Source organism: Rousettus aegyptiacus, unplaced genomic scaffold (genome assembly GCF_014176215.1).
Source record: "Rousettus aegyptiacus isolate mRouAeg1 unplaced genomic scaffold, mRouAeg1.p scaffold_m13_p_8, whole genome shotgun sequence".
Classification (NCBI taxonomy): domain Eukaryota; kingdom Metazoa; phylum Chordata; class Mammalia; order Chiroptera; family Pteropodidae; genus Rousettus; species Rousettus aegyptiacus.
This window is the reverse complement of record NW_023416311.1, coordinates 15,601,044-15,628,488: the sequence shown is the minus strand read 5'-3', so window position 1 is coordinate 15,628,488 and position 27,445 is coordinate 15,601,044. Positions and strand designations below refer to the sequence as shown.

Below are 27,445 nucleotides of genomic sequence, written 5' to 3'. Positions count from 1 at the left end.
GAGATGTTAGTGGATGCCCCTCTAGAGTTTTACAGTCAGATTCTGGAGGGAAACCTGCATCAGATGAGGCTCACACAGTGGTGTGCCATGGCCTCCTCAGCTCTTAGTATCCTGACATGAGTCTTAAGGCCTGAGGAGCTTATAGGAACGCTTTGGAGGATTCTGAGCTGAGACCTGACATAACTGGAAATTTCACCCAAATATAAACTAGACAAAGCAATATAGTAAACCCCTTCTCCACAGTGAGCATTTCTCAGACCTGTGTGCCCACAGAACCTTTATTCAGAGAACACCTTATGACTCTGATGCCATGCAAGAAGCCAGTCTTTTTCCCTCCCATGTATGTGTGGATGTTACGTATATGCACTTAGCTCCTGTGGAGGCGGGCACTACCCAAACATCCCAAGACAACATGTCAGGATCGCGCTATTCAAAGGTGGTCCACAGACCTGCTGCAGAATGCATTGGTCTTGTTAGAGAGGCAACTCTTGGGCCCACCCCAGGCCCAGCAAAACAGAACCTGCATTTCTAATAAGATCTCTTCATGGCACATTGCACAGGAAGGTGAGCAGCACAAAAAAAGAGACAAATGCTGTTCGTGAACTACTAAGTCCACAGCCAGAAACTTACATACATATTTATATGCAGAAACAGCAAGTGTTTATCAAAAGGATCTGACCAAGAACTCTCCACACTTAAAAAACATGAGTGTGTTTTAAAGATAGTGCTTATTGTCTAGAATTGCAGTCTGAAACGAGTGGCTGAAATGATCTGGTGGGTGGGATTTGAACAAAAGTGATGGGAACGAGGAGTGGGTGGGAGAGGCGAGGCTAGATTGGCCACATATTGGTGAAGCTGGTGACGTATGTGGGGCGGGGGCGGTGGGAAGACAGTCACTATTTGCTCTACATTTTAAAAACAAGTTTGTTTCAAATTTCTCATAATAGAAGCTTTAAAATTCAGTTCAGGCAATAACTCTAATTAGAATTTTCCAAGGCTTCTCATTTGTTTATTATATCACACGTGAACAAAACACAGGCTCCATTCTTAGGCAGCTTCAGTTCTGGGAGAGGAGGCAGACAGTAAACCCTGAAGACTATATGTTCCATGTTATTTGTCCACAGAGTAAAATCCCAGGACCTGAGGCCCTGCTGTACACACTCAACTCTCTCTTTCCTCATCTTCTACTCTTTGCCTTACTCACTGTCATGTTCACCAACTTTCTTGTTTCTGGAAGAGCCAAAGCCCGTTCTCGCCCCAGGGCCTTTGCGCTTGTTTTGTTCTTCTGATAAGAATGTGCTTCCCACCACCATGGCAAACTCTGTCCTCTTTTCCATTTGCATCTCCTTCAGACCACTCCACAGTTTCTATATTCCACTCTGTCTCATTTGTTTGTTTGACTGTCTTTCCCCCAAGTATCATATGGAGGGAACCATCACTCTGATCCTGGAAACCAGATATACCAGGTTCATAGTCGGCTCTCCTGCACACTTGTCAAAAGAGTGAGAGTTCAAAATGACAGGAGATTCTCCTCAGGCAATGTGCCACTGCTCCACAGTCAGTCAATGGGAGATCCTGATCACTACAGAGAGACCTCAGGTTCATTCACCTTCCACTGAAGTCTCAGTGGTGGTCAGTCACCTCCAATCCAGAAGGCAGGCTGACCACCAGCTGACGTCGTCTTGCCTTATGTCCTCTGCCCACAGGTCGTGGATTCCCAGCTGGTTTGCATGATGAATGAAAACAGCGTTGATTACATATCTCGGTTCAACGATTTGGCCCAAGAGCTGTCCATCACAGAGCCCAGCCGCCGAGAGGTTCTGTTTGATGGCAGCGGTGGTGGACCTCCCGTCAGTGACCTATCCCAGTGACTGCATCTCATGGTGGGGGCATCCTGGAGGCTGTAGAGGAGGGCTTACAGGGTTGTGGTTCTCAACCTGTGGTAGGTATAGCCCTCTTCAGACTAAAGAAAACATAAATCAAGCCCAGGACACCCAGGAGGTGGTTTGGATAGAGACACCTCTGTACCCCAGAAGTACAACATGCTGGAAGCTATGTCGCAGCAGGCAGAGGGCAGTGGAAGCCTGGGAGATAAAGACGAGTTCTGAAAGGTCCAACATCAGAGACATCACTGTGGCCTTAGAACAGTTCTTCACCAGTTGTGGGGTCTCATGTTAGGGTCTGCATAGTAACCGTATTTCCACCCATACTTCTGACTTGGTTGTTGTGTTGGACAGTCCAGTGGGTTTTCTTTTCCAAGAGAAAAGAGTGGGTGTGCCCTGGCATAGCCATCACATCCTGAGGAATTGTAATTTCTCTGCTCCCTGCAGGAAGGCTCCAGGCCATAGCTGCATTCTTTCTGCCAAACCTGTGCCACACTTTGGTTGCTTCTCTGCAGAATAATAAAGGTGGGGGATGGGGGGTTAGCTGGGCCTGGCCTGGGCTCTGCCTGGTGGTATCTGGACTCTGAGACAGCAGACACTGCAGGGGACACATCACAGGGCAGCAGAAGAGTCCCAGGGGCAGTGTAACTGGTGCCATCACCCCAGAAATTCTTATTCTTTCCTACTTTTTCCCCATGTAGATATATGTTGTGACCGACTGAACAGGAAGGGAAAAGAATCATGTCTTATGCGGGTTGTGTGGACTTTTAGAAAAAATCCTGCTAAACTGGTTGGAGAATGTTTTTCTTGTGTTTTAAGAATTAGGAGACATTGAAGAGTAAGAGCAGAGTTTAGTTGGTTTCTTTCCTGCCTCCACGTGCAGGTTTCTTCTAGATGATCTACGATGTTACTTCTCTTTTGGGATGTTCCCTAAGCACTTCTTTTGACTACAGTTAAGACTTTCCTGATGAGCCATTGAACTTCTGATGTGTTTAACTGTTTAGCATCTGAAACAAATGGATTCAGGGATGGTTCACTTCTTCAGTCTCCTCTTCCTTTCATTGGCCTTGGAGCAGAACAAGACACTATGTGTATGCCTCATGTCTATTATTCCTCTCCTGTTCGAGGAATGCAGGCAAGTGTCAGATGTCTAACCTGTGAGCACTAACCTGTGGTGTGCTTCGTGACCCTCCCTGGGTGACCAGAAGTCACCACTGCAGGTGATTCAGCAGCGGTCCTTCCCCAGAACAGAGCTAATAAGGCTCCTGTGCCTGCTTAGCCTTGGGAGACTTAGCATATAATTTACTGTCCAGCCACATTCTGTGTGGCCAGGAGCCAATGCTCTGGTGTTGGGCCATTAATACCAGCGCCACCATTGCACCTGCTGCTTCACCTTTCCTATTTCCCCACTGACAGTGGAGTGGCAGCCCTGACCAGTCCTGGCCCTTTACATGAGCTCCTCCCCCTGTCCACAGTGAGAGATGAGCATGTGTTAAAAGGGGAGAAAAGGTCTTTTTCATATGCAAGAAGAGTGGATGCTCTTTATGCCATCATCTCACCAGCGGTTTGCAGCCACTTTAGGCTTCAGACAGGGCCATTCATTCTGAACTGTGGAGGAAACAGCAGACAGCTGGCTTCCAGGGCATAGCTCCCTTCCTTTGTCTCAAGTGTTTCTCAGAGCTCTTGCCTCTAAGGTGGCTTCCTTCTTTCAGATCTGGTTCTAGGCACAGACATCACTAAAAAAGCCTTTGGACTCTTCAGAAAAGTCCAAAAACTTTGGAAATATGAAAAGGACATGGTGCCACTTACTGAGATATAAATAGCATCGTTTGAACCAGAGTATCTTTAAACTAGTTTATATTTTGTGATCAGTATATCAGCTTCCTGAAATTAGCACCTTATTGGGTTGAAGATAAGGAGATCTTGCCCTCTGTCTCTGACTTTGTTAGGTCTGCAGTAGGTTATACCAGGTCAAGTTTAGGCCATGACTAGCTTCCTCATACCCCCCACTGTCTGAGACCAGAGATGCCACATAATATGGCACTGATGCTGGATGTAATGTCCAATGGCAGTGCGTACTGTGCCAGAGCTGCTTACTCGTCCATCAGGGGACACCCTGAGGCAGTCCAGTGGGTAAGTTGGCACCTTTGCCCAGTGACATCTATAAAGAGGAAAACTCAGGAGATTCTAATCAAGGCACCTCCTGCCTGGATTTCTGGCATAGACTCTATTTGGGAGCAGGTAACTGTGGCTAGTGTCCTCCACTAGGGAGGTGGGCTAGGGAGGAGAGTGGATTGATTCTTCTCACCTATAATGAAGCTCACGCAATTCCAGAGAATTCTGCTGCTTCTGTAGCAACGAGACGCCTAATGTGTTCGCTTGCCATATTAAGGAAAATGGTGTCATTTGTAGGACTAAAATTATGGATGCATTTTTTTTAACAGCCTAAATGAATATGTGTATAAAAATAAGCAATGTAAAAGGCTGGAATTTTCAAAAGACCCAAGCAGAGAAGCCTCCACTTTGTGCATCTTCCTCTGCCTTCCCAGCCGAAGTTGTGATAGTCTCAGTATATACCTGTGGCTTCCTTTGTGCATTTGAGCATGTTGTAATTAAGAACAGATCAATTTCTCAGAAACATCTTTCCCTGGTTGCTCTAATATTGTCTGAGATCTTTCTGCTGATTCATCTTTTGTAAAGATTGAGACTGAGTATCTGGTCTCAAGAGGATTGGGTGGTTTGGCCTTGATTCTTATTGTGACCATCTAATGGCAAGCATTCCACTCTTTAGAAGGTGCAGAGGCAGGTTGAAGTTCATGGTTCCACATGAGGTTTGTGATGACATTTTTTTCATCTCTCTGTATCTTCTAGGTATAGAGCACTTGGCTCAGGGAGTGGGGATAATTGGAAACATTTGATAGGTTTATCTACTTGCTTTCCCACATTCCAGGTTCTCAACCTCACAATCCCATTCTTTATCATTCTGTACCATGGCTTCACTACTGGTGGGTGTCCTTTTCAGTGTAACAGTATCTTTACCTACATCACACCATCAAATCCAGACTTGTGCAGAAACTAGTAATGTAATAAAAGATACTGGACACAAGTGAAGAACAGCTGTTTTTTTTTGTTTTTGTTTTTTTTTTCTTTTAAAGACATTGAGATCAGATGCATTTGTGAGAAGGACATAGGGCACTTTGTCTTAAGAGGAAAAAAGGAAAGAAACCACAGCAAACCTTTCCCAACTATCAAAGCTCTCCTAATCCCATAGTAATTTGTAAGTCTCATTAAGTAAATTCAGTCTTGGAAGCACTACAGCAACCTGCACCCTTCGTTCTGTAACAGGATAACTGGCTCCAGAGCTTCTGGTCTAGGCAGCAGAACTTATTGCTGTTTCTTTTAATAATTGTTAAGCCATATCATCTAAGGTTTTCGGCTTGTTTGAGATGTGAATTTGTTTTATAGATTATAAATATACATATACAGTGTATGTATAAAGCAGAATGCCTGTCCTTCCTGATTATTTTTTGTACCATATTGTAAATTACATTATTTATTCTTTACCAATTTTGGGAATAAAAGGTGTTTTGGTTATTTAATATAATAAACAAAAGCTGTTAAACTTCTTATGTTTAAATTTCCAGTTTAACTTGTAAATGTTTTTATTATTGTCCATAAATACATACTAATACTTGATCTAATAATTATTGTTTCTGCCTTTTTTTAAAAAAATGTGCACTTAAACAGCTCAAGTGGCTCTCATTTGGTGAGATCTCAGAATAGATGGGCTATCCGCAGCATAATTAGCGACAAAACACTGCCGACTTTTATTTTTGTTTTTGTTTTTTTTTTTGAGTCAGAAATAGGGCAATTGGCACACTTTATCCTTTGCTCCCTATTTATGAGTATATCTTTTTGAGGTGCCCTACTACCCCACCCCCCACCCCAGGACTGGGCAGGACAGAGGAACTGTTGAATCTCTGAACAGATAATTCGAATTAGCCTCTTTTTGCTAATTACCACACTTACGTTGACTGGTTTGCAAAATCCACACGTCTGAGGGACCCACATTCCTTCAAAATAAGCAGCGGGTTAGTGGCCCTCAGGTAGCGGTTGCCACCTCAGAAATGTCTGGACTTTGCCCTGCTCCTGCCTTTCCCTGCTCCGTTTGTTGTCCAACACCCGCGCCCCGACCCATTCCTCCAGGCTGTAGTCGGGTTGCTCCAGCTCGGGCCCAGGAAACGATCCCGCAGTGGGGAGGAGGGCCAGTGGCCGGGGCGGGTCACTAGGGTCGTGCACCCCGCCCAACTCGGGACAGCCCGCCCCCTGCCAGCCTGCTGCCCAGTGCCGGCATTGGACGCCTTCAGTGGCACCTGCTCCCACCAATCAGCTGCGAGCGCAGCCATCTCCAAGCCTGAGTCTTGGGGGCGGGGGCAGGGATTGGCGCCGCGATAGGCTGCGGGGGCGTGACTGGCGTTGGCATCATCCAATAGACGCGGGCGGGCGGGCCTCGGGCTGCGCGGAGCCGGGCGGGAACGGTGGCGCGGCAAGCAAGGAGCCGCTGAACAGCGGGCGACATGTTCCAGGCCCCGGAGAGCGAGGGCAGCCGGGCAGGCTCCAGGTGCAGTGCGGGCGCGGGAACGGGCGGGGCGCAGCCGGCGGGGAGGCAAGCGGGTGACCTCACAGAGCTTCGGCCTCCGCGTGGGAGAGATGGGTGTGCATGCGGGGTGTACCCGCCAGGATCTAGGCTGAGGGCCCGAGGTGCGCCTCTCTGCGTTCCTCGTCCGTAGCGCGCCGGAGAGACTCCGGCCGAATGGTCTGCTGCTTCGGGGTTGAGCAGTGCCAGGAGCCGGAGTAAGGCAGGTGTGTGCGGCGCCGCAGGGGCTGCGAGGCGCCTTCCTGGAACCTGTGCTGGCGCCTGACACGCTCGTGGACGGGCCTCGGGGGAAGGTCACCATCCTGGAGCCTTTCGCCTCATTCCGCAGCCCTGGAACCAGGCGGTGCCCTCCCCTAATCCCGAAGCCTCGGAGCCAGCAGATCCCTATCCTAATCTCGCAGTTTTGGGAGGTAGGTGCTGCCCTCCCCGAATTCTGCAGCCCAGGAGCCAGGCGTAGCCCTCCCCTAATTACACAGCGGCAGAGGTAGGTGGTGCCCTCTCCCCAATCCCGAAACCCGGGTGGTAGTCGGTGCCCTGCCTGCTTTGCCGATGGTGAACCAGGCCCGACTGCAAGTGATTGAAGCAGATATCCGTTGCAGGTCTCTGACTGGGCTTCAACACTCAGGAACACACTGCAGCATATTTTCTTTCCTTGTAACTCTAAAGTGCTCTGTGTGTATTGGAAATCAGACAAATTAGGTTGCCAGACCTGGTGAAGTCTGTCATGCCACTGGAGGAGCCAAAACTGTCGAGTTTTGGGCCTTCAGTTACCCAGCAGTTTTCTTTATTGTGAGCTCTTCTGTGGCCCAGCCTCAAAGTAGAAGAGAAGGTATTTGTTATGACTGTTGAGATAAACATTATATAGGCTAGATACTGAATAAAAGAATTGCTTTAGCTTGCTAAAAAAAACCCTGTAAGTTTGGGGGAGTTAGGTCATTATTCATTAACACACCTAATGAAAAAATCAGTCATTAATCCATGGAACAACGACTACTAATTACTTGAGTCTTGATCTAAAGAGGGCCAGTTTTCCCTGGAGTGCTCATGATGAATCAAGTTTTAATGCTTGGTAACTGCTGTTCTGTACCAACCACGCCAGCTGGGCAAGGGCCTCCTCCTAGTACTTTCTCAGTTGTGTCCATTAAGTACATTCCCTCTTTATGCTGCCTGGCACTGGATGCCCAGGAAATGTTGGCTGAATTAACAAATAAATGCTATGAGTAACACTGATGTTATGCTGACTTCAGATGCTAGTCTGAGTTCTAAGGCAGTGCACACTTCTTTGGGATATTGATTTTGAAGAGGTTATTATGAAAAGGAGAAAAATCTTTTCAGGACATTGGAGAAGGAAAAGCAGTCTTCTTAATTGGATAATTAAACATAATTGGAAGCTTCTGCTTGGGATCCGCTGGAGGCTTTGCATTTGACTGCCATCTTAAAGGACTTAATTGGTAAAACAGGCCTTGTAGGGTTCACACTTTATTTGGCTTTGCAGGGGGGGGAACCAAATGGTGACTGTACAATCACCCAGCCAGGTTTTCCTTTCTTAGACCTACATCTTTTGTTTTCTCGATGAGGAATTATTTTATATTAAAGGGATTTTGAAATATAAAAGCATTTTTCTTTAGCCATCCTTAACCTAAGGTCTTTCCTTTAAGTTATAACATGCACTGCTTCTCTCCAAACCTGACCAGTCCCCAGAAGCTTTTTTGACACAGGGACAAGCTCTTGGAGGAAGGGTCAGGAGCTGAAGAGCCCCCCTCTAGGTCTTGTTTTCTCTGCCCATGCCCATACTGCCGCTGCGTGTGTAGCTTTTCTTCTTGTCACATGCCCCTTAGTTTTTCTTGTGTATTTTGAACATGTTTGTTGAAAGATATTGAAGGGGTACTACAAAAGCAAAAAATAATTAGGAAGCAACCTCATTTGTAGTTTCAGCCCCAAAATGTCTGAGCTCACTAGTATTCCCACCCCTTCTCCATAACTAGTGTCATAGTGATAGCTGATAGTGAGCCTCAGTGAAGCCACACTGAACCATTGTTGTGGGTTCTATTTTTATTGAAATGTCATTTAACTCTTGGTCCTATTTATATGAGACCCTACTGGGGCAGTCTGTGCAATTTGCTTGACTGCCACATGACTCTGAACCCCTCCTGCCTCCTGCCCATTGCCTTTGTGATGGAGATGGTTATTGTCCCTTCCCAGGGAGTTTGGCCATTCTGCACTGTAATCATTCTGCTTGAACATTCTAGGGCACCAGTTGCCTTTTCTTCCCTTGTTTTCAAAGTAAAATAAAAGATAATTCAGAAAAGTACACAGAATAATAAACACTGTATTTCCACCACCCCAAATTAACATTTTGTTATTTCAAATATCTTTCAACTACTGCCTGTGCCCTGAAGGTACTTTTTTCTCACAGAGACTGCAGACTCAGTTTGGGCCTTACTTCCTCCAAGGATGTCTTTGGAGTTCCCGTAACACTCAGTGCTTCTGTCACATAACCCTGAAATCACCTATGCACAGCTCTAGCTTTCCCGGTAAACCTGAAGTTTCTCTAGGCCTGGGACTTGCTCTCATCCATCTTTCTATCCAGAGTCTGTTACAGGCAGGCTTGCCAGCGATAGGTGCTCAGGGAATGTGTGAGTTGAATTGAATGAAGCAGAGGCAAGAGGCTGAGGAGACTTGGGATCCAGAAATGTAGAATATGAGAATCAAGAAGGACTCGAGAGCTTTGACTCAAGATTGAGTCTACTGAATCTGATCTGACAATTTGAGGGACCTTGAGGGTTTGAAGGAAGAGCCATGTTTCAAATAAGTTAGTAAAACAGGAATTTTAACTTGTGCCGGCATGACATGTCTTGGTGTTAAGTTCTGAAATCAATCAGTCCTGAGATTGCAGATCTCCATCTTCTTTCAAAGAAATAGCTGTGGAGGCCCAAGCATATTAGACCTCCTGTAGCTAGTCAAGAACAATATGGAGAATGTCATTATGACTGGGGCTGTCTGACTTATAAATGAGTACAGGAGTCAGATGGCCTTACCATGTCCACTGACAAAGTGACCTAAAGTCTTATTAAGCCCTTCCTAATTTAAGTTCGATTATTGATTTTTAAAAATATTCTTCAAACCGAAGTTATTTTTTTCTTCATCAAATCCTTAAGGAAATGCTAACTGCTGAACAGGAGGCTACCTTCCCCATCCTCCCAAGCAAACAGAGACTCCAGCACCCCTGTGCAGAACTGCTAGTTGTGCACTTCCATGGTATTAAGTAGCCAGCCCGCGGGTCTCTGTCCAGGCCAGGCTGGCATGTTGTCTGCCCTCTGTAAAGTGCTTTCTGCAGTCCTGCTTTACAGCCATGGAATCTGAGAACTCTATTCACTTGAAATTATAATGATCACCTCCTGTTCTAGCTCTTTTGAGGAAACATTTTAAATATGTTACTCTTTTTGCAAACTAAACCACAGGCAGCATTTGTATACCTTTCCATAGCTTTCATGTGTCAAGCTCTGCAGTTTTATGTATTTATAAATGTCTACAGTCACAGACAGGCCTGTTGCTTAGGACTAGTGAGAGGCTGGACCACTCACTCACCAGTTTAAAACTCAATTTCAGGAGCCCTCTCTCTCCTTTAAGATGCATTTTTAAAATCTTTCTAGGTGTTCTGAAAAGATTCTATGAATTCAGAGCCTGAGTAGAGCAAACTCAAGGGATATTAGCGCAGAGCTTTATGAAAATTTTGTTAATTTTTTGGCTGTGTTAATACAAAGTGCCTCAAGGTCCTGATCTTCCTCTTCTGAAATGTCCACTTTAAAACCTTTAAGTTGTGCATGACAGTTTCCCAAAGATGGAAACTTCAGGAATGCTGCTGTTGGTGACTGAGCAACGGAAATACCACTATTCTTTGGGAGTGTTTAATTAGAAGGCCAGTGTGTTTTAGAGATACACCCAGTGCATATACGTTGATCAGAAATGAACAGTGGTGCTGGTATGCGTGTTCTCTGATCTTTGATGTCCCACATTTCACTGGTTGTCCCAGTCTTAAGGACCAGAGGTAATGATTCTGGTGTAGATTCCCAGGACTCACCTAGATTAATGTTAATAGCACTCCCCATGGTCTAAGCTGACACTTCCAATAGAAAGATGAGCCATATAAGGAATTACAAATTTTCTAGTAGATACATTTAAAAAAATAAAAAGAATCTAATATGTATAAAACATTTCAACATGTGATCAATATAAAAGACAAGATTAAAGAGAGATTTTGTCTTCATCTTCGAAATCTGGTGTATAGTCTATACTTAACAGCACATCTGAGTCCTTACTACCATATCCAAGTGCTCACTGGCCCCAGTGGCCAGTGGCTGCCCTTCTGAAGACCCAGCTGTGTGGGTCAGGCTTGATCTGTGGATAAATGGTGTGCTGTCCTTGTTTTTTTTTTTTTCTGAAGGCCTTTGATAGAGGCATATGGGCATAGTCTGAGCTCTAGATCTGGACTGCCTGGACTTGGATCTGGCTCTGCTGCTCCCTGTGCGACCGATCTCATGATTTCTCTTTATCTCAGAGTCATTTTCTGTAAAAATATGCCTGCCTTAGAGGGTTATTGTGTAAGACCTTTGGAATAGTAGCTGGCATATAGTAAGCACTTAGCAAATGTTAGCTTTGCTAAATACCACTGAATGTGTTTATAGTATTAAATTCTGGTATATACTAATTAAAATTAATAACTCTACTGAATGTGGCTCAACTTGCCTGTTTTAAGGAAACTTATAAGAGATCCCAGGAATAATTTCAAAATAAACTTATTTCCAGAGGGTTTTTGGCATAACCAAGACATACAAAGAAAACTTTTAAGGGAACCTGAAGGTCAGTAAAGGAAGTTTGCCATGTATGGCTATCTGTAAACTTGTCATACCAGTATGAAATAATTGCAGTGTGTAATTTTTTTATAGATGTTTAAGTACACATTCTTTGTCTGGTTACAGACAGTAAGGTCCCAGGTCAGTCGTCACTCATGTTTGATCTGTGCTTGCAGGGCCATGAAGCCCCCAGGAGGAGCAGCCAGTGATCTTTTCGGAAGTTCAGAAGAAGTTGTCCCTTCAAACAGGCCCAACAGGATGGCATCGAATATTTTTGGACCAACTGAAGAACCTCAGAACATGCCTAAGAGGACCAACCCCCCAGGTGTGGGCCTCTGTGACTCATTCATCCTGTTCTTTTTTTATGATGCTCTTTGGATAAAATTTTCTTTTTCTTTATATTGATCCTTTCATATATTTTCTGGTACAGGTTGTTTCTTGCCATCAGAGTTCTAGAATGTGAAGAAGGTCTTTTCCTGACTTTTACTTTGTGTCTTGGTGGCTAATCATTCTTGAATTCTCCCTCATCTGTCAACAGACATTGGCTGGGTACAGCACTGAGGATTCAAAGGCAGATGTGAGATTCTGGCTTCCTCCAAGGAGGCTTTCTGAGTTGTCCTATGGACTCCTTGAGATTTCTGAAATTGTGTGCAGATTGTGCATTTAAACATTTTTCTTAGGAAAGGCATTTTTAATCAGATTTTTGGTGGGACTGAAACTAAAAAAAGGATGACAGATGTTTGTGGTCTAATACACATCTGTATAGTTCTTTTCCCACTTTCTGGTGGTTATAGTGGGAGGGCATCTTGGAACAATGTTTCTCTCAGCTGATAGACAATCTGATTGGCCATCGAGTGCTAGTAACCATATTAAGAGTTAGCATTTCAGACAGATAAAATCAAGCAAAATCAGCTAGAGCTGCTTGCTACTCCACTTCAGTTCTAGGTGCACATACTTCTCAACCAAACCTAGAGGAATAAGAGCAATAGATTCAAAAGCTAGTGTTTTTTTTTTTTGGTTTGTTGTTGGGGTGTGGTGGAGGATTAATGTTTTGGATATAGTTGTGAGTAAAAAAGCAAGTGATTTTACCAAGCATGTAATGATCTGGTTTATAGGTTTAGGGCCAGGAGTGGTTAGTCTGCACATCCTTTGTACCAATGATAGCAGAACGATGGGTCTTGTGGCAGATAGAATCAAATCTGAGGTACCTAAAGGTGTATGAGCCAGCTCCCTTGGCCCTGGTTCGGCAGAGTGATGGCTAGAGCTCTCCCTAAGGTGTCGAGTTCCCTGGAAAGTGTGGCAGCTTGAGTGCATTGCTGCTTTGCTAGTCCTTTGGAATCTCATGATCCCCTAGCTCTTGTGGTCAGTAGGCAGCCTGGGCCCCTCTTAACCAGAGAGTGAGAAAGCCTCTGTATTATGTGTGGTCACAGCTGTATTGACAACCAGTGTGACCCTGTGTTGAGTTCCTGCTTCTTGTAGTCTTGTTGCTTGGGGTGCTCTTTAAAATTATCTGTGATGAATTCTCAAGGGAAGCCTGAAAGGAAAAACTGCTAATTGTGTCTACCACCCAGACCTAAACTTCTGTGCTTATTTCATTATTTAGTCTGAGAGACTTAGCCCCACAGCCCTCCAATAAGAGGGCATCATTGAGAAAAATGGTGCAAGGCAGAGTGTGTGACTTACCATGTGAGTCATTGAAAATTTACGAGGGACTGTCATACTCAGTGTTCCATGCTTTGTTCATGTTTATGCCTTGTTCATGTGCTGTTTTTCCTGTTCTCCTAACAATGATGATTGATATGTTTAGATTGTTTAATATCTGCTAGGGATTATGCTAAATGTTCTGCGTGGATCCATTTGGTTTTCTCTACAAACCTAGGAGGTAGATGGTGTTACCCTCTTTCAGAGGAGAAACTGAGGCTCAGGGAGGTTCACTGGTGTGCCTAAGCCCCACAGCTCATTGGTGGTAGAACTAGCTTTTGTATATTGGTTTTCCTGACTCTGGAGATCCAAACTTACCTCCTGAATATATCAATTAGGATAAATTTCTCAAAAAAAAAGTTGCTGGATCAATTTAAAATACTGATAGATCCTTCCAACTAGTTTCCTATGGGAGGCTCAGTGCCCATTGTGACATTTGCAGTGCCCCTTCCCACAGTCCACCAACACTGTCTTTTGCAATTTAGTTCTTAAGAAAGTATACCTTGAATTTGTCTTCAGTTATGATTGGAATGAGCATCTTTTCCTTCTTCAAAGCTGAATTCATTTTTCAGGTAAAATGTTGAGTAATAGATACACAGTGTGACTTCATTATGTAAGTTCAAAAACAGAACTATACTGTTTAGGGTTGGACATACCTAGTAAAACTATAAAATAAATAACAAGTTTGTGGTTTCTGGAAAATTCAGTTGTGACCTGGGGTGATAGGGAAGGAATATGCATGTTTCTGAGAGCTGGTAGCATCTGAAAGACTCAGTGGTGGTGGTAGTTACAGTTAGGTTGGTGTTTGCTTTGTCTTTATTTGTGATACTTCTGTCTTATGAACTTTTCTTTGTTATGTTTCACAATTCAGAAAACGTTTTTAAATGAGCAGTGCCTCTAGCAAAAACTTTCAAATTGAGTTACTTTTATCTTCCATTTTTAAAAGAGCTGAATGGACATTTTAAGAAGAAATTACTTAAACATAACCAGACACAACAATAAGGAGATGGCCTCAAGCAGTAGTTTTTTTCTGCTTCATGGTCTAGACATCTTTGCTAAAAACTCACCAGTAGTAACAATAGCCCAGCAGCATTACTGAGGGCTTACCTACTTCACCTGTATTAACTCGGCCCTACAAAGGGACTATTATTATTCATTACCTTGTTAGTTGAGGAAATGGAAACAAAAAGAGGTTGAGGTCACTTATCCAGGCTCACACTGTTAGTGACTGAGCAGGGACTCCACCCAGCAGTCTGGCCAAGGAACACCTGCCCTTAACACGCTGCTGTGCTGGTTCCCCAGCCCAAAAGTTTCCAGCCTGGGTTCTGTGGCTTCCTGAGAGGTCCATGGCTGAGGCTCAGGAAGGTTCGTAATCACCTTGATATTCCATGAATGTGTGTGTGCACATTTTCCTGCAGAGCAGTCCCACATATTCTCAGTTCTCCCATCCCAAAAAAGGCTGGGAACCTCAGCCCAGTCACTGCTCCTAGGCCCTATGCTTTTGTGTGTTCCCTAGAGACTGGCATCTCAGAATCCCACCCTGCTTCAGAATCCACTCTAGCAGCAGGAGTCTGATAGGCTATCAAGGGAACAAGCCGCGGTAGAGCTTCTTCCCCTCAGAGCTTTCACAGAGCTAGTCATCCAGGATGTTCTTAAGGTGCTCATGGCCTTCAACTGAAACAGTGTGGGTTATTCCAGCCAAGAAGTGACTGTTTGAAATTTAATTTCTTGAAAACAAAATACAAAGTTCAAAACTATAAAAAGAATACGTTAAGCAGTCTTGAGCCCCTGCGCCTTGTCCATCTCATTTCTTGCACACACGCAGACTCTATAGGTAATCACTTTTTTTTTTAATAGGGGAAGGAGGAGTGACTTCTTTATTTAGATTTGAGCAAAAAAGAATATCCCCCTCCTTTTACATTAAGACAGCGTGTGCTATATAGGTTGTTATGCACCTTTTTTCACTGAAGAGTATGCCCAATACATAGAGAATGTAGCCAGTGTTTACTGAACATTTCTGTCCTGGACAGTGTTCAAAGCATTTGGCATGTGAGCTATAGTAAGTCATTGAATCCTCTCACAGTGCTATGAAAAAGATCCTTTTATTACCCCCATTCTACAAATGAGGAATTTGGGAAACAGAAAGGCCAGGTAACTTGTATAGAGCTGTGTAGCTAGTTAGTGGAATGCATCTTTCCTCCTCTAAGATTATAAATTGTTGGTACAGCATGGCCATGATTGTAATGGCCCCCCCTCGGGGGCAGGGGAAGGCGGTGCTTAGTGTTTGCTAAGTGGAGAGACGATGCATTGGTATTGTCTGGTAGCCATCCTTCTGCTCAATGTAGGCGTTTACTTTTCATATCCAGGCCTTAGTCATCAGCTTATAAGGAGTTACATCTTAGATGCATATTTTCATTATGGCTTATCAAAACACTTATAGTTTGCAGCAAAGATGTTAAATGTCTGTGATTTGCTGACATATCCAATTGTCACTGGAGGTTCCAACCAGAATGAGATCAGAGAATGAATGACTAATGTTATTTCCCACATTACAGGTTTGCCTATAATAGGGCATGTTATTAAATTGAGTTCTATCTGTCTGACCTAAAAACAGCTGTTTGCTTTTAATCTACTAAAGAACTTTTCATGGTTTTAATGAAGATTCTTCAACTGGAAAGCATGAAAAGTTCAGAGTTACGGAAATTCTAGAAATGGAGTCCCAAGCAGGCCGCTGGTAAAGGGGTTGTGCTTAATGTAGGTCTTTAGGGACCCTCATTATCCCACCTTTGTTGGCCTGAACTCAGAACTAGACTAGGGCATCACTGAGGAGGTCTCTGAAGTAATGAACGTGGAAGGTGGGAGCAGGTAGATGTTCTGGGTTGCTCACTCTTCTGTGATTGTTTTTACAGGGGGGAAAGGAAGTGGTATCTTTGATGAATCAACACCTGTGCACACTCGACAGCGTCTGAATCCACCTGGTGGGAAGACCAGTGATATTTTTGGATCTCCAGTCACTGCCACTTTACCTTTGGCACATCCAAATAAACCCAAGGTATGGACCACATCCAGATAGCAGACATGAAAGTAAGAAAAGCAAACATTGAGCCAAGTTGCAATATGTTATTAGGAAGAGACAAGAGGGTGTCATTGGTTTTCCTGGGTGCAGTCATTAGTCACTGAGTTTCAAAGCTCCCCTGAATTATTAGAGAAGTAGATTCCCAACTCATGACTGAGCCCTAGGGGAAGCTAGCTGGTCTGGGTGTGTCAGTAGCAAGCAGCGACTGCCCACTGCAGATAGGCTGCTGCTCTTTTCTGTGTGTCACCGAGGGTTAGTGACAAGAGTTATAAAATTGGGACATATGGCAGAGGAGTTAACATCTCGAAAATTTCACTATTTTTAGTGGTTGTCAGTAAGTACAACTGCATTGGATTAAAATTCATGAAATACTTAGAATTCATGGATTCCTAATTATACTTTGTAAAAAATTTAATTTGTCACTTTGAGAATGCCAGGAAGCCAACTTATTATGAAAACTGCTACTAAAGGACAGAGGCAAGCATTTAGCTAGCATTTCCTTCATGATAATAGTTGTTGAGGGAAAGATGCCTGTTATAAAAATACTCCAGCCTATAAATGAAGGAGTAACAATTCAGATATCATTTTGCAGACTTGTAATGAAATTGTGGGTCTAGGCAGTGATCATCAGTGGCTGCTAACATCACACAATGAGAGACAACCGAAACTATGGGTCTCATGATAGAAGGCCTCGTGGACCACCTTTGAATTCTGAAACAGACCAAACCTCGTATTATTCAACACCACAGGAATTTAATCAGAGTAATCCAAAATATAGGAAATTACATGGCAGTCAGTAGAGGGAGATTCTAATGATTTAAAAAAGACTCAATTCATTCCCTATCAAAGTCTCAACAATGCTTTTTTGAAAAGAAAGAAAGACCCATCTTAAAATTTATATGGAATCTCAGGGGAACCTGAATAGCCAAACACTCTTGAAGAACAAAGTTGGAGACTTACTCTTCTCAATTTCAGAGTTTACTACAATAATCGAAACAGTATATGGCACTGTCATTAAGGTAGATGTATAAACCAGTGGAATAGAATTGAGAGCCAAGAAGTAAACTCAAATCTATGGTTAATTGGTATGTCCACAAGAGTGCCAAGATTAGTTCAGTGGGGGAAAGAGCAGTCTCTTCAACAGATGGTGGAAAATTGGTTATGCACATGAAAAAAATGAAGGTGGATCCTTACTTTTAATCATATATAAAAATTAAAAATGTATCAAAGACTTAAATTTAAGGGCTAAAACTATAAAATTCTTAAAATACAATATAAGAAAAAATCTTCATAATCTTAAATTTGGCAGTGATTTCTTAAATATGACACCAAAAACAAGCAACAAAATTTTAAATGAATAAATTAGAATTCATTGAAATTGAAAATTTTTGTACATCAAAAGACATTTGATGCAACATTATTTACAGTAGCCAAAATATGGACTCAACCTAAGTGTCAATCGATAGACAAAGAAGTGGTACATATATACTATGGAATATTACTCGGCCTTAAAAAATAATGAAATCTTGCCATTTGTGGCAATATTGATGGACCTAGAAGGTATTATGCTAAGTGAAATAAGTTGGAGAAAGAAAAATACCGTATGATTTCACTTATATATGGAATCTAAAAAACAAACGAACAGTCAAAACAAAAACAAACTCATAGATACAGAGAACAAATTTATAGTTGTCAGATGAGAGAGGGTTGGGGTGACAGGTGAAAAAGATGAAAAGGTTTCAGTACAAATTGCTAGTTATAAAAAAGTCATGGAGATGTAAAGCACAGCATACAGAATAAATAATATTGTAATAACTACATATGGTATCAGATTGGTAACAGACTTATTGGTGTGATCACTTCGTAATGTATATAAATGTCTAATCACTATGTCGTACACCTGAAACTAATATATTGTATGTCAAAATACAATTTTCAAAAAGATACTATCAACAGAACAAAAAGACAATAGAATATTTGCAAATCATATATCTGATAAAAGTTTTCTATCCAGAATATATAAAGAATTGCAATCACCAAACAACAAAGACAACACAATTCAAAAAAGGATAAAGGACCTGAGTGCATATTTCTCCAAAGAAGATAACACAGGTGGTCACTCAGCACATGAAAAGATGCTCAACATCCTTAGTCCTGAGGGAAATGCACATGAAAACCACTAGGATGGTTATTATCAAAAAGTGGAAAATAACAAATGTTGGTGAGGATGTAGAGAAATCAAAACCCTCATACATTGCTGACAGGAATGTAAAATGGTGCAGCCACTGTGGAAAGCATTTTGGCAGTTTCCGATGCAATTATACAACCCAAGTGTCCATCAACAGATGAATGGATAAAAAGAATGTGCTATATACATATAATAGGATATTATTCAGCCATAAAAAGGAATGACGTTTTTGATACATGTTACAACATGGATGAGCCTTGTAAACATATCCTAACATTCTTAAATTTGACTAGATGTTAGACATTTAAGGAATTGTTAATTTTTGCAGTTATGAGAATGTCATTATGGGTTATTTTTTTAAAACACATTTTTAAGAACCACATATTGAAATATTTACGGTTAATGAAATATCTGGGGTTTGTTTTAAAATAATTCCACAAGGGGGTAGAGAGACTGAGGTTGGGAGAACTGAAGAACTGTGTGGCTGAGATCAGGATGGCATGAGCTGATGCCATTGTAGCTGTACAGTGGGTTATGGGGCGACGGGGGGAGAGGGAGTCATGGTACTATACTCTTCACTTTGTTTATGATTTAAATTGTCCATAACAAAACATTTTTAGAAGTTAAAAATGAACCCAAAGTCATCCACACCTTGATTTTCATCATCCATTTGAAAGAGTTTCTGAACCATGTATTGATCTGGGGTTTGCCTTGTTGCAGGACCACATGCTGTTGGGTGAAGGAGAAGACCCAAAATCAAACCTTAAAGGTGAGCTTCTGTTTCTTGTCCCTTCCCCTGAGTGCTCTCACTCTGGAAGAGTTGCTGGTGTCCCCCAGAGGATGAGAGAGAATTTTCCTGTGCCCCTTGCAGGCCAGCTGACAAAAACAATCAAGGTCATGTTTATTGCCGAGAACATTTCATATTTGAAGAAGGCCAGGGAAATGGGCTTATTTATTTCTAATGAAAGTTTTCCAACTGGTCATCAATGTTTTTCTTTTTTTCTTGTCATTGCTAATCAGCCTAGGCCTAAGACTAAGGTGTCCTTTCCTAGAAGCTGATCTTGTTTAGGGAAGGGCAGTGATCCAAATCTTTAATATACTTGTAACTAAGGGTAATGCTAGCAAAACTAATGCAAAGAAGAAGGGCATAGGGAGAGCAGGACAGGAAGGATGAGAAGTGAAAAGGGAGAATGTGAGGCTTGAATGTAGTGGGGAGAGCTGGTGCTTCCATAATCCATCACTTAGGGAGTGAGCTGCTCCAGTGGTGGGGCTGGATGTGACTCTGAGTCCCACCATAGTTCTCAAAGCTGACTGTGGGAACTGATTTCTACCTTTGGGTCACCATTTCCCTCAATTGATGACCAAGATACATGGGAATTCGTTCATTCAGAAAGTCAGAGAAATAGTGTCAGAAAACATTGCTTTACTTTGCTGGGCCCTCTTTTCCTTTTCATGCTCACTTTGAGAAAGTTTGCTTTTTATGAGGTGAAAGGGGAATGAGATCCAACAAGCAATAGAAAGCAGTAATGAACTTATTAAGGAATTTTTCAAGGGTTCTTTATATTATTTAAGCCCCAACTTTACGCAAGGTTCAAGAACGGCCTCTGCTAATCAGTGAGTTTTATTGGTGTAGTTGGAAGCCTTGCTCTGTGTTCCTGTCTTCTCTTTACAGTATGCATTTCTTGCAAGCTAATCTATGTCGCAGACTTTTCATATGCACAGCTTACCCGTTCAGGTAATGGGGAGCCTCTAATGGTTGGTTTGCTGACTTTGTCCCACAGTTGCAATGAGCACCTTGCCCAGAGAAGAACCAAGTGAGAAAGGAGGCCTGAGACAACTGGACCATGCCCAGGAGCCCCAGCCCACGCCCATGGTTGACAGCCATGAACCCAGGTTGGGCCCACGGCCTCGATCTCACAACAAAGTTCTGAATCCACCTGGAGGCAAATCCAGCATCTCCTTCTACTAGAGAAGCCATTGCTCCCCCTGTAGCTATACAAGAAACTTGAGAGATAGGATTTCAAATATTATAGTTTCTTTTAGCCCAAAGGAGCGGGGGTGGGGAGAGGGTCCCTCATGTATCTGAAGCCACTGCTCAGGCTCCATTGCCACCATGAGAGTCGCAGAGGACCTTTCCTTCCAGACTGATGAGAGACACATCTTTGTGGGGATAAAATGTAATTTAGTAATTCTGGATGTGAGAGGAACTCTACGATGAGCCAGGTGGGGAGCTGGTACAAGGCCGCAGGAGGGCCTGATGAAGTGGGATCTTGCACATCCTTGTTATATCAGTGACCTGCCAGCCAACTGGGTATATAGGAATCACTTAACACAGTAGCAGAGTTTAAAGCCTTTGTAATTAAGCTGGAAACAACATGTGTGTTAGGCATAAGCTGATACACCAATGGAAGGGGGTCTGTCTCTGGATAAATTCCCCCTGAGATCCTAATGCTGTTTACCCTTTGTGGATCCGTCTCAGTTCCTGGGACTACCGCTGCTAAACCCCAAGGCCTCCTTTTGTACTCAGCCCCAGTGTATTCTGCAGTCTTTACTCGAAACATCTTGATTGCTTTTCCTTGGCAGCAGTTGACAGAACCCAAAAAGTTCTCTAGTCTTATGCGTTATGGAGAGATTTTGTACCCCGATCCTTTGAGGTGATCTGACAGGAATCTCTGCCTTTCACTTACAGACCAGTTTTGCTCGTGAATTGTTCCTTTTTTCCTCTCATTCTTAAGTATCTGTCTTTGCTCCTCACCAGTAATGTAGGTAGTTCCTCTATCTGCAAGGCCCACTGATTTCTATGAGACTAAAACTATCCAGATACATTCAGGTAATAGGGTTATTTAAACCCTTCATTCGTCTTTTTTTCTGTTGACATTGAGAAGAGATGCTTGAGGACCTTGGCTTCTTAGGTTTGAATTCTTTAGTAATATCTAAAGAGCTCTTCTAAAACACCAGCTTTACATAAGTGACTGTTGACTGTTGTTTCTAACACCTTTCTTGAAAAGAGCTAGTTGCTCAAGTACACCAAAGAGGAAGAAAAGGTTGCTTAGGCTGCTCGTGATAAAGCTTTGCAGAACCTCTGGACCATAGTCACGGTTTCCAGAAGAGGCTTGGAGACTTTAGGCCAGGATATTAACTAATTTGACAGTAAAGCCTCAACTGGCCAATTCCATATTTGCCAGCAAAGATAATATGTTGGCAAAAATCCTTTTGTTTTAATCTGTCAGGCAGAAGTTTCTTGCATTCAGCCTCCTAAGGGCTATAGTCTCCATTCACTCATGCTGGACCAACAGCAGAGGAAAAGGTTTATGTGATGGTGGCTGTAATGAGTGCCTACAGAGCTAATGCCAGGTGCTAGAAATGTTTTTATTGTTATTAAAATTGAAAAAAGCAACAGCTGTTTTGTTATACTCACAGTGGCCAGCTGAGACACTAAGTGCCTGCAGGAGCTACCTGCCAAACCTCACTTCTTAAAAATCAGCACATTGAGGGGATCTGCATGTGGCTTTGCCAACCAAAGAGTTTCCCTCCTTTCAGCTGCCCTGCTGACTTTGGAGCCAAGAAACACTTATTCCATGTAACTTTATCAAGTACTTCCCGTCTCCATCCTTCAAAGGTCATTCATAAGAAAGTTGTTTGGAATTCAGGGTTTTCCCCCATTAAAAATGTCATAAATGGTGGTTAGCTTTTAAGTCCAGACACACTAACTTGTTTAACTTACAATGAAATATTCTAATGGTGGAAACAACTGCCATTCATAACTATTTTCAAGAAAATGATTGTGACTTCCACATTGGGCTGTCAGGAAGAATTCTGACATTGAGGCGCTGGCCCTTCTGGCGTCATCCCCACTCTGTCAGCTGAATGAGAGAGAATGCTCTCTAGTTCTGTCCACTGGCAGGGATTTCTAGGATGGAGATGGAAACCAGAGATGCTAAGAGGGGCCTGAGGGAGAGGAAAACAGGAGGTATAGGAAGAGCCTCTGGGCAGCAGTGACAACTCCCTGCCTTGTTCTTCTCCCACCTCTTTTCCCCCCTTTTCCCCCCTGGGGCCATAGGAGTAGGTTGAGAGTGTCTGGGTCACCCGGAGAAGCAGATGATGAGTTTCTGCTCATGTGAGCCTGATAGGAGTGGTCATCTGTATTTGGGAAATGCTCCATTCATTGGGACTGCCTGTGTTTGGAAGATTTATTAACTCTTAGCATCCTGTTGTCAACCTCTAAGCCACATCGAGAAATTACCAGTTTGTGTTTTTATTAAGCCTTAAAACTTTTTATGTGCTTTTGGTGCCAACTTTTTTCTAGATCTGTATCAAAAACAACAACAAGCTTGTCCTCACATCACAATGTTATTTTGATAAGAACATTTTGTTATTTTTACAAGGCAGAATTGGGTATAACAGTTGAATTAAACTTAGTAATCATGTACTCAGAGTCTGTCTTTGTTATACGTGTGTGCGTGTGCATGCATGTATGCGCATGCTTTCCTCAACATCCATTCTCCAAAGTGCCTGACTTGCTCCTTCCTTTCACTGGTGAAGGGGTTTGCCTTTTTTTTTTTTTTTTTTTTTTTTTCCATTTAGCCAGAGGATACCCAAAGTAATCTCAAAGGTTATGGACTTCGATTTTTTTCATTTAAAAAACAAAGACTTAGCTTTGAGTAGAATGAACAGGAATATGAGTGTCCTAGTTATGTTCTTCAGTAAGCATCGAGAATTATCCATTGTATCTTGTTAAAACTTTTTTGTTTTAACCAATTTCAATGAACAAATCTGTCTGTTGTTGGTAATAAAAATAAAGTTGATGGCCAAGTCAGTTGGCCTTTCGTGGTAGTGGGGGCTGCCCTACTGTATTTGCTACTTTAGGAATTCAGAGGAGTCAAATTTCTGAAAAAGGCCTAAGCAGAATTCTTAAACATTCCCCCAAAACATTCACAAGCTTTCCCTGTAACTTGCACACCAGAAAAAAAAAAAAAAAATCATCTGTCTTGGCTCATTTTGAGTATATTTAACAAATTCTTCATAACATTTATTGCATGCTTACTATTTGCTAGAGGTGGTAAGCCCTTTTTGCTTACTTTATGACACTCCTAGTAGGTGGATAATATTTTTAGGCTCAGTTTATCTTTTAGTGGGCGGGTGAGCATCCATGCAGCAAATTAGGCTGCAAGGGGGCTGTGTGTGTGACAGTGTTTTAAGGCAACACCTGTGGGAAAGTTAACTGATTTGGTGCAATCAGATTAGGATAAGAGGGTCTTATCATTAGTTAAGATGAAGTGACCTAAAAGCATTTCGTTAGGTGAAAGACAGGGGTGAGAGCATTTCTGTTAACATTCAGCTGTCACTAATTTTTTTTTTTTTTTTTGTAACTACAAGTCACACTACGGGTGGCCCCTGAGCTCAAAGTGCTAGTCTTGGGTTCATGGGGTCTTCATGCCTGTGAAAGAAAATAAACCCTCTGGAGCAACTCATTTTAAATTCAGTCCTCAAAAGTATTTCCACAGATCAGTTCCAAGAAATACTATCTCAGAAAAGGGAGGAGCAGCCTGAGCAGAAGTCAACCAAAACAGTCTGCAGAATCAGACCTGCAAAGTCTGCAGATATTTTAATGAGTTTGTCTTTAAAAACTAAGATTTAAAATAAGCAGCTGAAAGTGGAAGAAATGAGAGCCTACCCAAACTAGTACAAGAAAATCGAATGAGACAAATAGAAATTTAAAATATAACCACTGAAATTTAAAACTCAATAGATGGGTTAAATAGATCACACATAGCTGAATTGAAAGTGGGAAATCTGAAGATGTTACACAAAATGCAGGATATCGAAGTGGACTAAGAAAGAACTTGTTACTGGATTTAAAGATGAAATGGGCAACTTGCACTTAACTGGAATTCCAGGAGAGTGGACGGTAGAGAGGCACTATTTGAAGAGCAGATCTGAATGCTTACTGTGTGGCAGTGTGAGCTACAGTGTAGTAAAACTATGATGGTAAATTAACACTTAAGTCAGCACTAGTTACCTCTGGAGGGGAGGGGAGGCACACGGATGCTCGTGTAAGTCTGTAAACCGTACACAGTCATCTATATATGATTTTGGACATATCCTAAGTCACTTTTTAAAAGTCTGGATCAGTGTCGGAGCTGGCGGAAACTCGCTAAAGGTGACAAGCCCGACCGGAAGCGCTCCCTGCCTGGCTCCACGGAGCTTGCGTCCCAGACACCAGCTTCCTCGTACGTCACGGCCCCTGCGACCCCTAGCGGCACCTCAAGGCTGCAGCGAAACGGGCAGGCACCACCCCCTCGGCTCCACGGGCGGGACTTCCGGGTGGCGGGACTTCCGGCCGCTGAGTGACGGGGCGCAGCATCAGCACCAGCAGCTACGGCAGCAGCCGAACCCTGAGGCGACAGCGGCTGCGGTTGCAGCGGAGGCGACGGGCCGCGGCCTGCGGACTACGGGCAGCCGGGGCAAGCGCGCCGGCAGACAGTGGGCCGCGCTGGCGGCAGCGGTGGCCGCAATGATGGAGATCCAGATGGACGAGGGCGGCGGCGTGGTGGTGTATCAGGACGACTACTGCTCTGGCTCGGTGATGTCGGAGCGGGTGTCGGGCCTGGCGGGTTCCATCTACCGCGAGTTCGAGCGCCTCATCCACTGTTACGACGAGGAGGTGGTCAAGGAGCTCATGCCGCTCGTGGTCAATGTGCTGGAGAACCTAGATTCGGTGCTCAGCGAGAACCAGGAGCACGAGGTGGAGCTGGAGCTGCTGCGCGAGGACAACGAGCAGCTGCTCACTCAGTACGAGCGCGAGAAGGCTCTGCGCAAGCAGGCCGAGGAGGTGCGTGGGCCGGCCGCGCCGGGGACCCGCCCGGGCACCGCGTACTCCCGCGGGGCCCGGGGACCCCACCACCGCCCCGCCCTCGGCCCCCGGGGACCCCGCCCCTCCCAGCACGGTCCCCAAGGCCCCGAAACCCCTACTTAGCCCGGCCCAGGGGGTGAGCCCTGGGTCTCTCTTATTCGCTTGCTGCTCCAGCCCAGAGCCCTGAGCCTGGAGCCCCGAACCACCTGGCGTCACCAGGGGTGCTTGCAGCTTAAATAGCCCCTAGCCTCCGGCTAGGCCTCGGTCTCCCCTCCAGACGCCAATTCTTTTTGCTTTTGTGTGTTTTTCACAAACCAGCTTCCTAAACCTCAATTACTGCCTCTGATTACTACAATTCCAAACCCTTACAGAAAAGAGAATTCTGATCTCATAGTTCTACAGCCAGAAGAGATCTATTGTCAGAAGACCTTTGCCTTGTCCCTAATCCAATGTTTTGAAGGTCTGTGACATAGGTCAGCTCTATAATTGATGTAAACTCATAACTAAAGTCACAGGCTACTCCTCTGGCACCAGTGAAAGTCTCCAGGTTTTTGGAGGTGATTTCTTTGCTCGGTGGTTCTCATTTGGGAAGATCGTTAGCTTATGTGGAAAAGGCTGAGAAATTCCAATCTTACTTTTGAGGAGCTAAAAGTAGAATTTTGAAATATTTGTGTTCTAGGATATCTCCATAACCTGGAAATCACTTATTTGTGAACCAGTTAGAAGAATCGTGCATTACAAATACCACTTCATTCACCGTCAAGTATTTAGCACTATGTGCCAGACCCAAGCGGATTCAGGAGATGTGGGTTCCCATCCTTGCTTTGCCTGTGTGACCTTGTCCACGTGTTGTGCCCCCTCTGCATTTTGATTTTCCATCAGTCAAATGAGTCATTTGCCCTAGATGATCTCTAAGCTCTGACATTGTTATTCCAGGCATTAGGTGATTGATGCTCTTCGATTTATGAATAGGTGGTGTCTTATTAAATGAACTAAATTCCTTTTCAATTAATTTGGCTGAACACATTCTTAACTTTAGCATAGAAAATTGTTTCAGTATTTTGCCTTTTTCTTGAACCAGAGTGGTTTATGCCCTAATTTGGTTTAAAGCATGTTTATAAATATTAACAGTGCATTTTATTATTCCGACTTAGAGTCATTTATTTTGCTTTTGGGTTTCATGTTTTAGAAGCTGTTGTCTATTGATTGGGGTGCCAAGCTCCACCAAAACTGATTTAAAACTCTCAAGGTGATGCAAGAGCTCATAGGATTTTAGAGTTCAGAGTGGCCCTAGGCATTTACTAGGAAAGGAACTGGCTCCATGAAAGGGAGAGGGGTCAACCAAGGTCATATGCCCTACAAGAGCCCCGCCAGGTCCCAGTCTCCCCTGACTCTTGGGCTCTTCCTTTTGTGTCATGGTGCTGTGGGAGGTCAAAGAACTGCATCCCCAGAGGACTGGAGGGCTAGGGCTCCCCTCGTCCACCCTACCCTAGTGCTGGCAGCACCCACCACTTCTCTGACCACTATTAGCCATTTGATGCCTAACAGGTTTCAAGTAGGTTTTTATTCTTTCATCTGTACCTATGTGGTCAACATAGTGGATGAGAAGGAACTAAAAGGATGGACAACCTTAAGGCTAAGAATCATAACCATCTAGCTTAAGAATTAGTTCTGCATGGATTATGTCGTTGCTCTGCTCTCTGTGCAGTTGAAGTTGCAGCCACAAGCGAGTACACTTCTGGCCTCCTACCCACTCTCCCCTAGACTAAGAGCTGGGCCGGGGATGTGTGTGGTTTGGAGGAGACTGCCTTCGAGGCCGAGCCTCACCATTGCCCCATGAGGAGAAGATGTACAGTTTCCTGAGAAGAGAACCATGAAGCAAACAGATGCTTGGCTAGCTGGCATCGAGGCTGTGATTAGATGTCCCCCCTTGGAAAGACCTCAGGTGATGTTACAACTAAAGAAAAGGGCCAAATCCTGTAGTGATTTTGACATTCTAGCTAATTCACGAAACCCAGCAGACATTCATTTTCAGTTTTGGGGAAAGGACACTGTGCACTGTGGATTGGCCTCATTTTCTAGGCAGGAATTGAGATATGTATCTGACAACACAAGAGCTGGCACGTCACAGGCTATAGGCATGTTCGTGTTGCAGAGTAGCTCCTGCGTCCTGGCCACTCTGCTCAAGAAGGCTTAGTCAGAGCTGGGTAACTTGAGCTGCCTGCAGGCTTCTG

The 27,445-nt window shown here is 43.6% G+C and overlaps 3 protein-coding genes across 29 annotated transcripts in view; all 3 read left to right on the top strand.

The window, feature by feature from the left end:
- Window positions 1-5,587, top strand: part of CRAMP1 (cramped chromatin regulator homolog 1) — a 58,902-nt gene extending 53,315 nt beyond the window's left edge. For all 4 annotated transcript variants that reach the window (XM_016136625.2, XM_036225506.1, XM_016136623.2 and 1 more), the window contains exon 21: window positions 1,707-5,587. In XM_016136625.2, coding sequence (XP_015992111.2) covers window positions 1,707-1,871 — 165 coding nt within the window. In that variant the 3' untranslated portion in view covers window positions 1,872-5,587. The remainder of the gene's footprint in view (window positions 1-1,706) is intronic.
- Window positions 5,588-6,393: 806 nt separating this feature from the next.
- JPT2 (Jupiter microtubule associated homolog 2) lies at window positions 6,394-22,787 on the top strand. Of its 2 annotated transcripts, none has more exons than XM_016136621.2 (5): window positions 6,394-6,504; window positions 11,570-11,718; window positions 16,004-16,146; window positions 19,079-19,127; window positions 20,140-22,787. In XM_016136621.2, exons 1-5 carry the CDS (start codon window positions 6,461-6,463, stop codon window positions 20,325-20,327), a joined length of 573 nt encoding a protein of 190 aa, XP_015992107.1. In that variant the 5' UTR covers window positions 6,394-6,460; the 3' UTR covers window positions 20,328-22,787. The 2 variants fall into 2 exon arrangements, with proteins under 2 accessions (XP_015992107.1, XP_015992108.1); XM_016136622.2 differs by lacking the exon at window positions 6,394-6,504 and adding an exon at window positions 6,583-6,950.
- A 1,914-nt stretch (window positions 22,788-24,701) lies between these two features.
- The window catches only part of MAPK8IP3 (mitogen-activated protein kinase 8 interacting protein 3), a 47,668-nt gene continuing 44,924 nt past the window's right edge, over window positions 24,702-27,445 (top strand). For 13 of the 23 annotated variants that reach the window (XM_036226034.1, XM_036226023.1, XM_036226032.1 and 10 more), the window contains exon 1: window positions 24,702-25,190. In XM_036226034.1, coding sequence (XP_036081927.1) covers window positions 24,873-25,190 — 318 coding nt within the window. In that variant the 5' untranslated portion in view covers window positions 24,702-24,872. The remainder of the gene's footprint in view (window positions 25,191-27,445) is intronic. The other 10 variants (XM_036226040.1, XM_036226035.1, XM_036226031.1 and 7 more) reach the window with 1 other exon arrangement.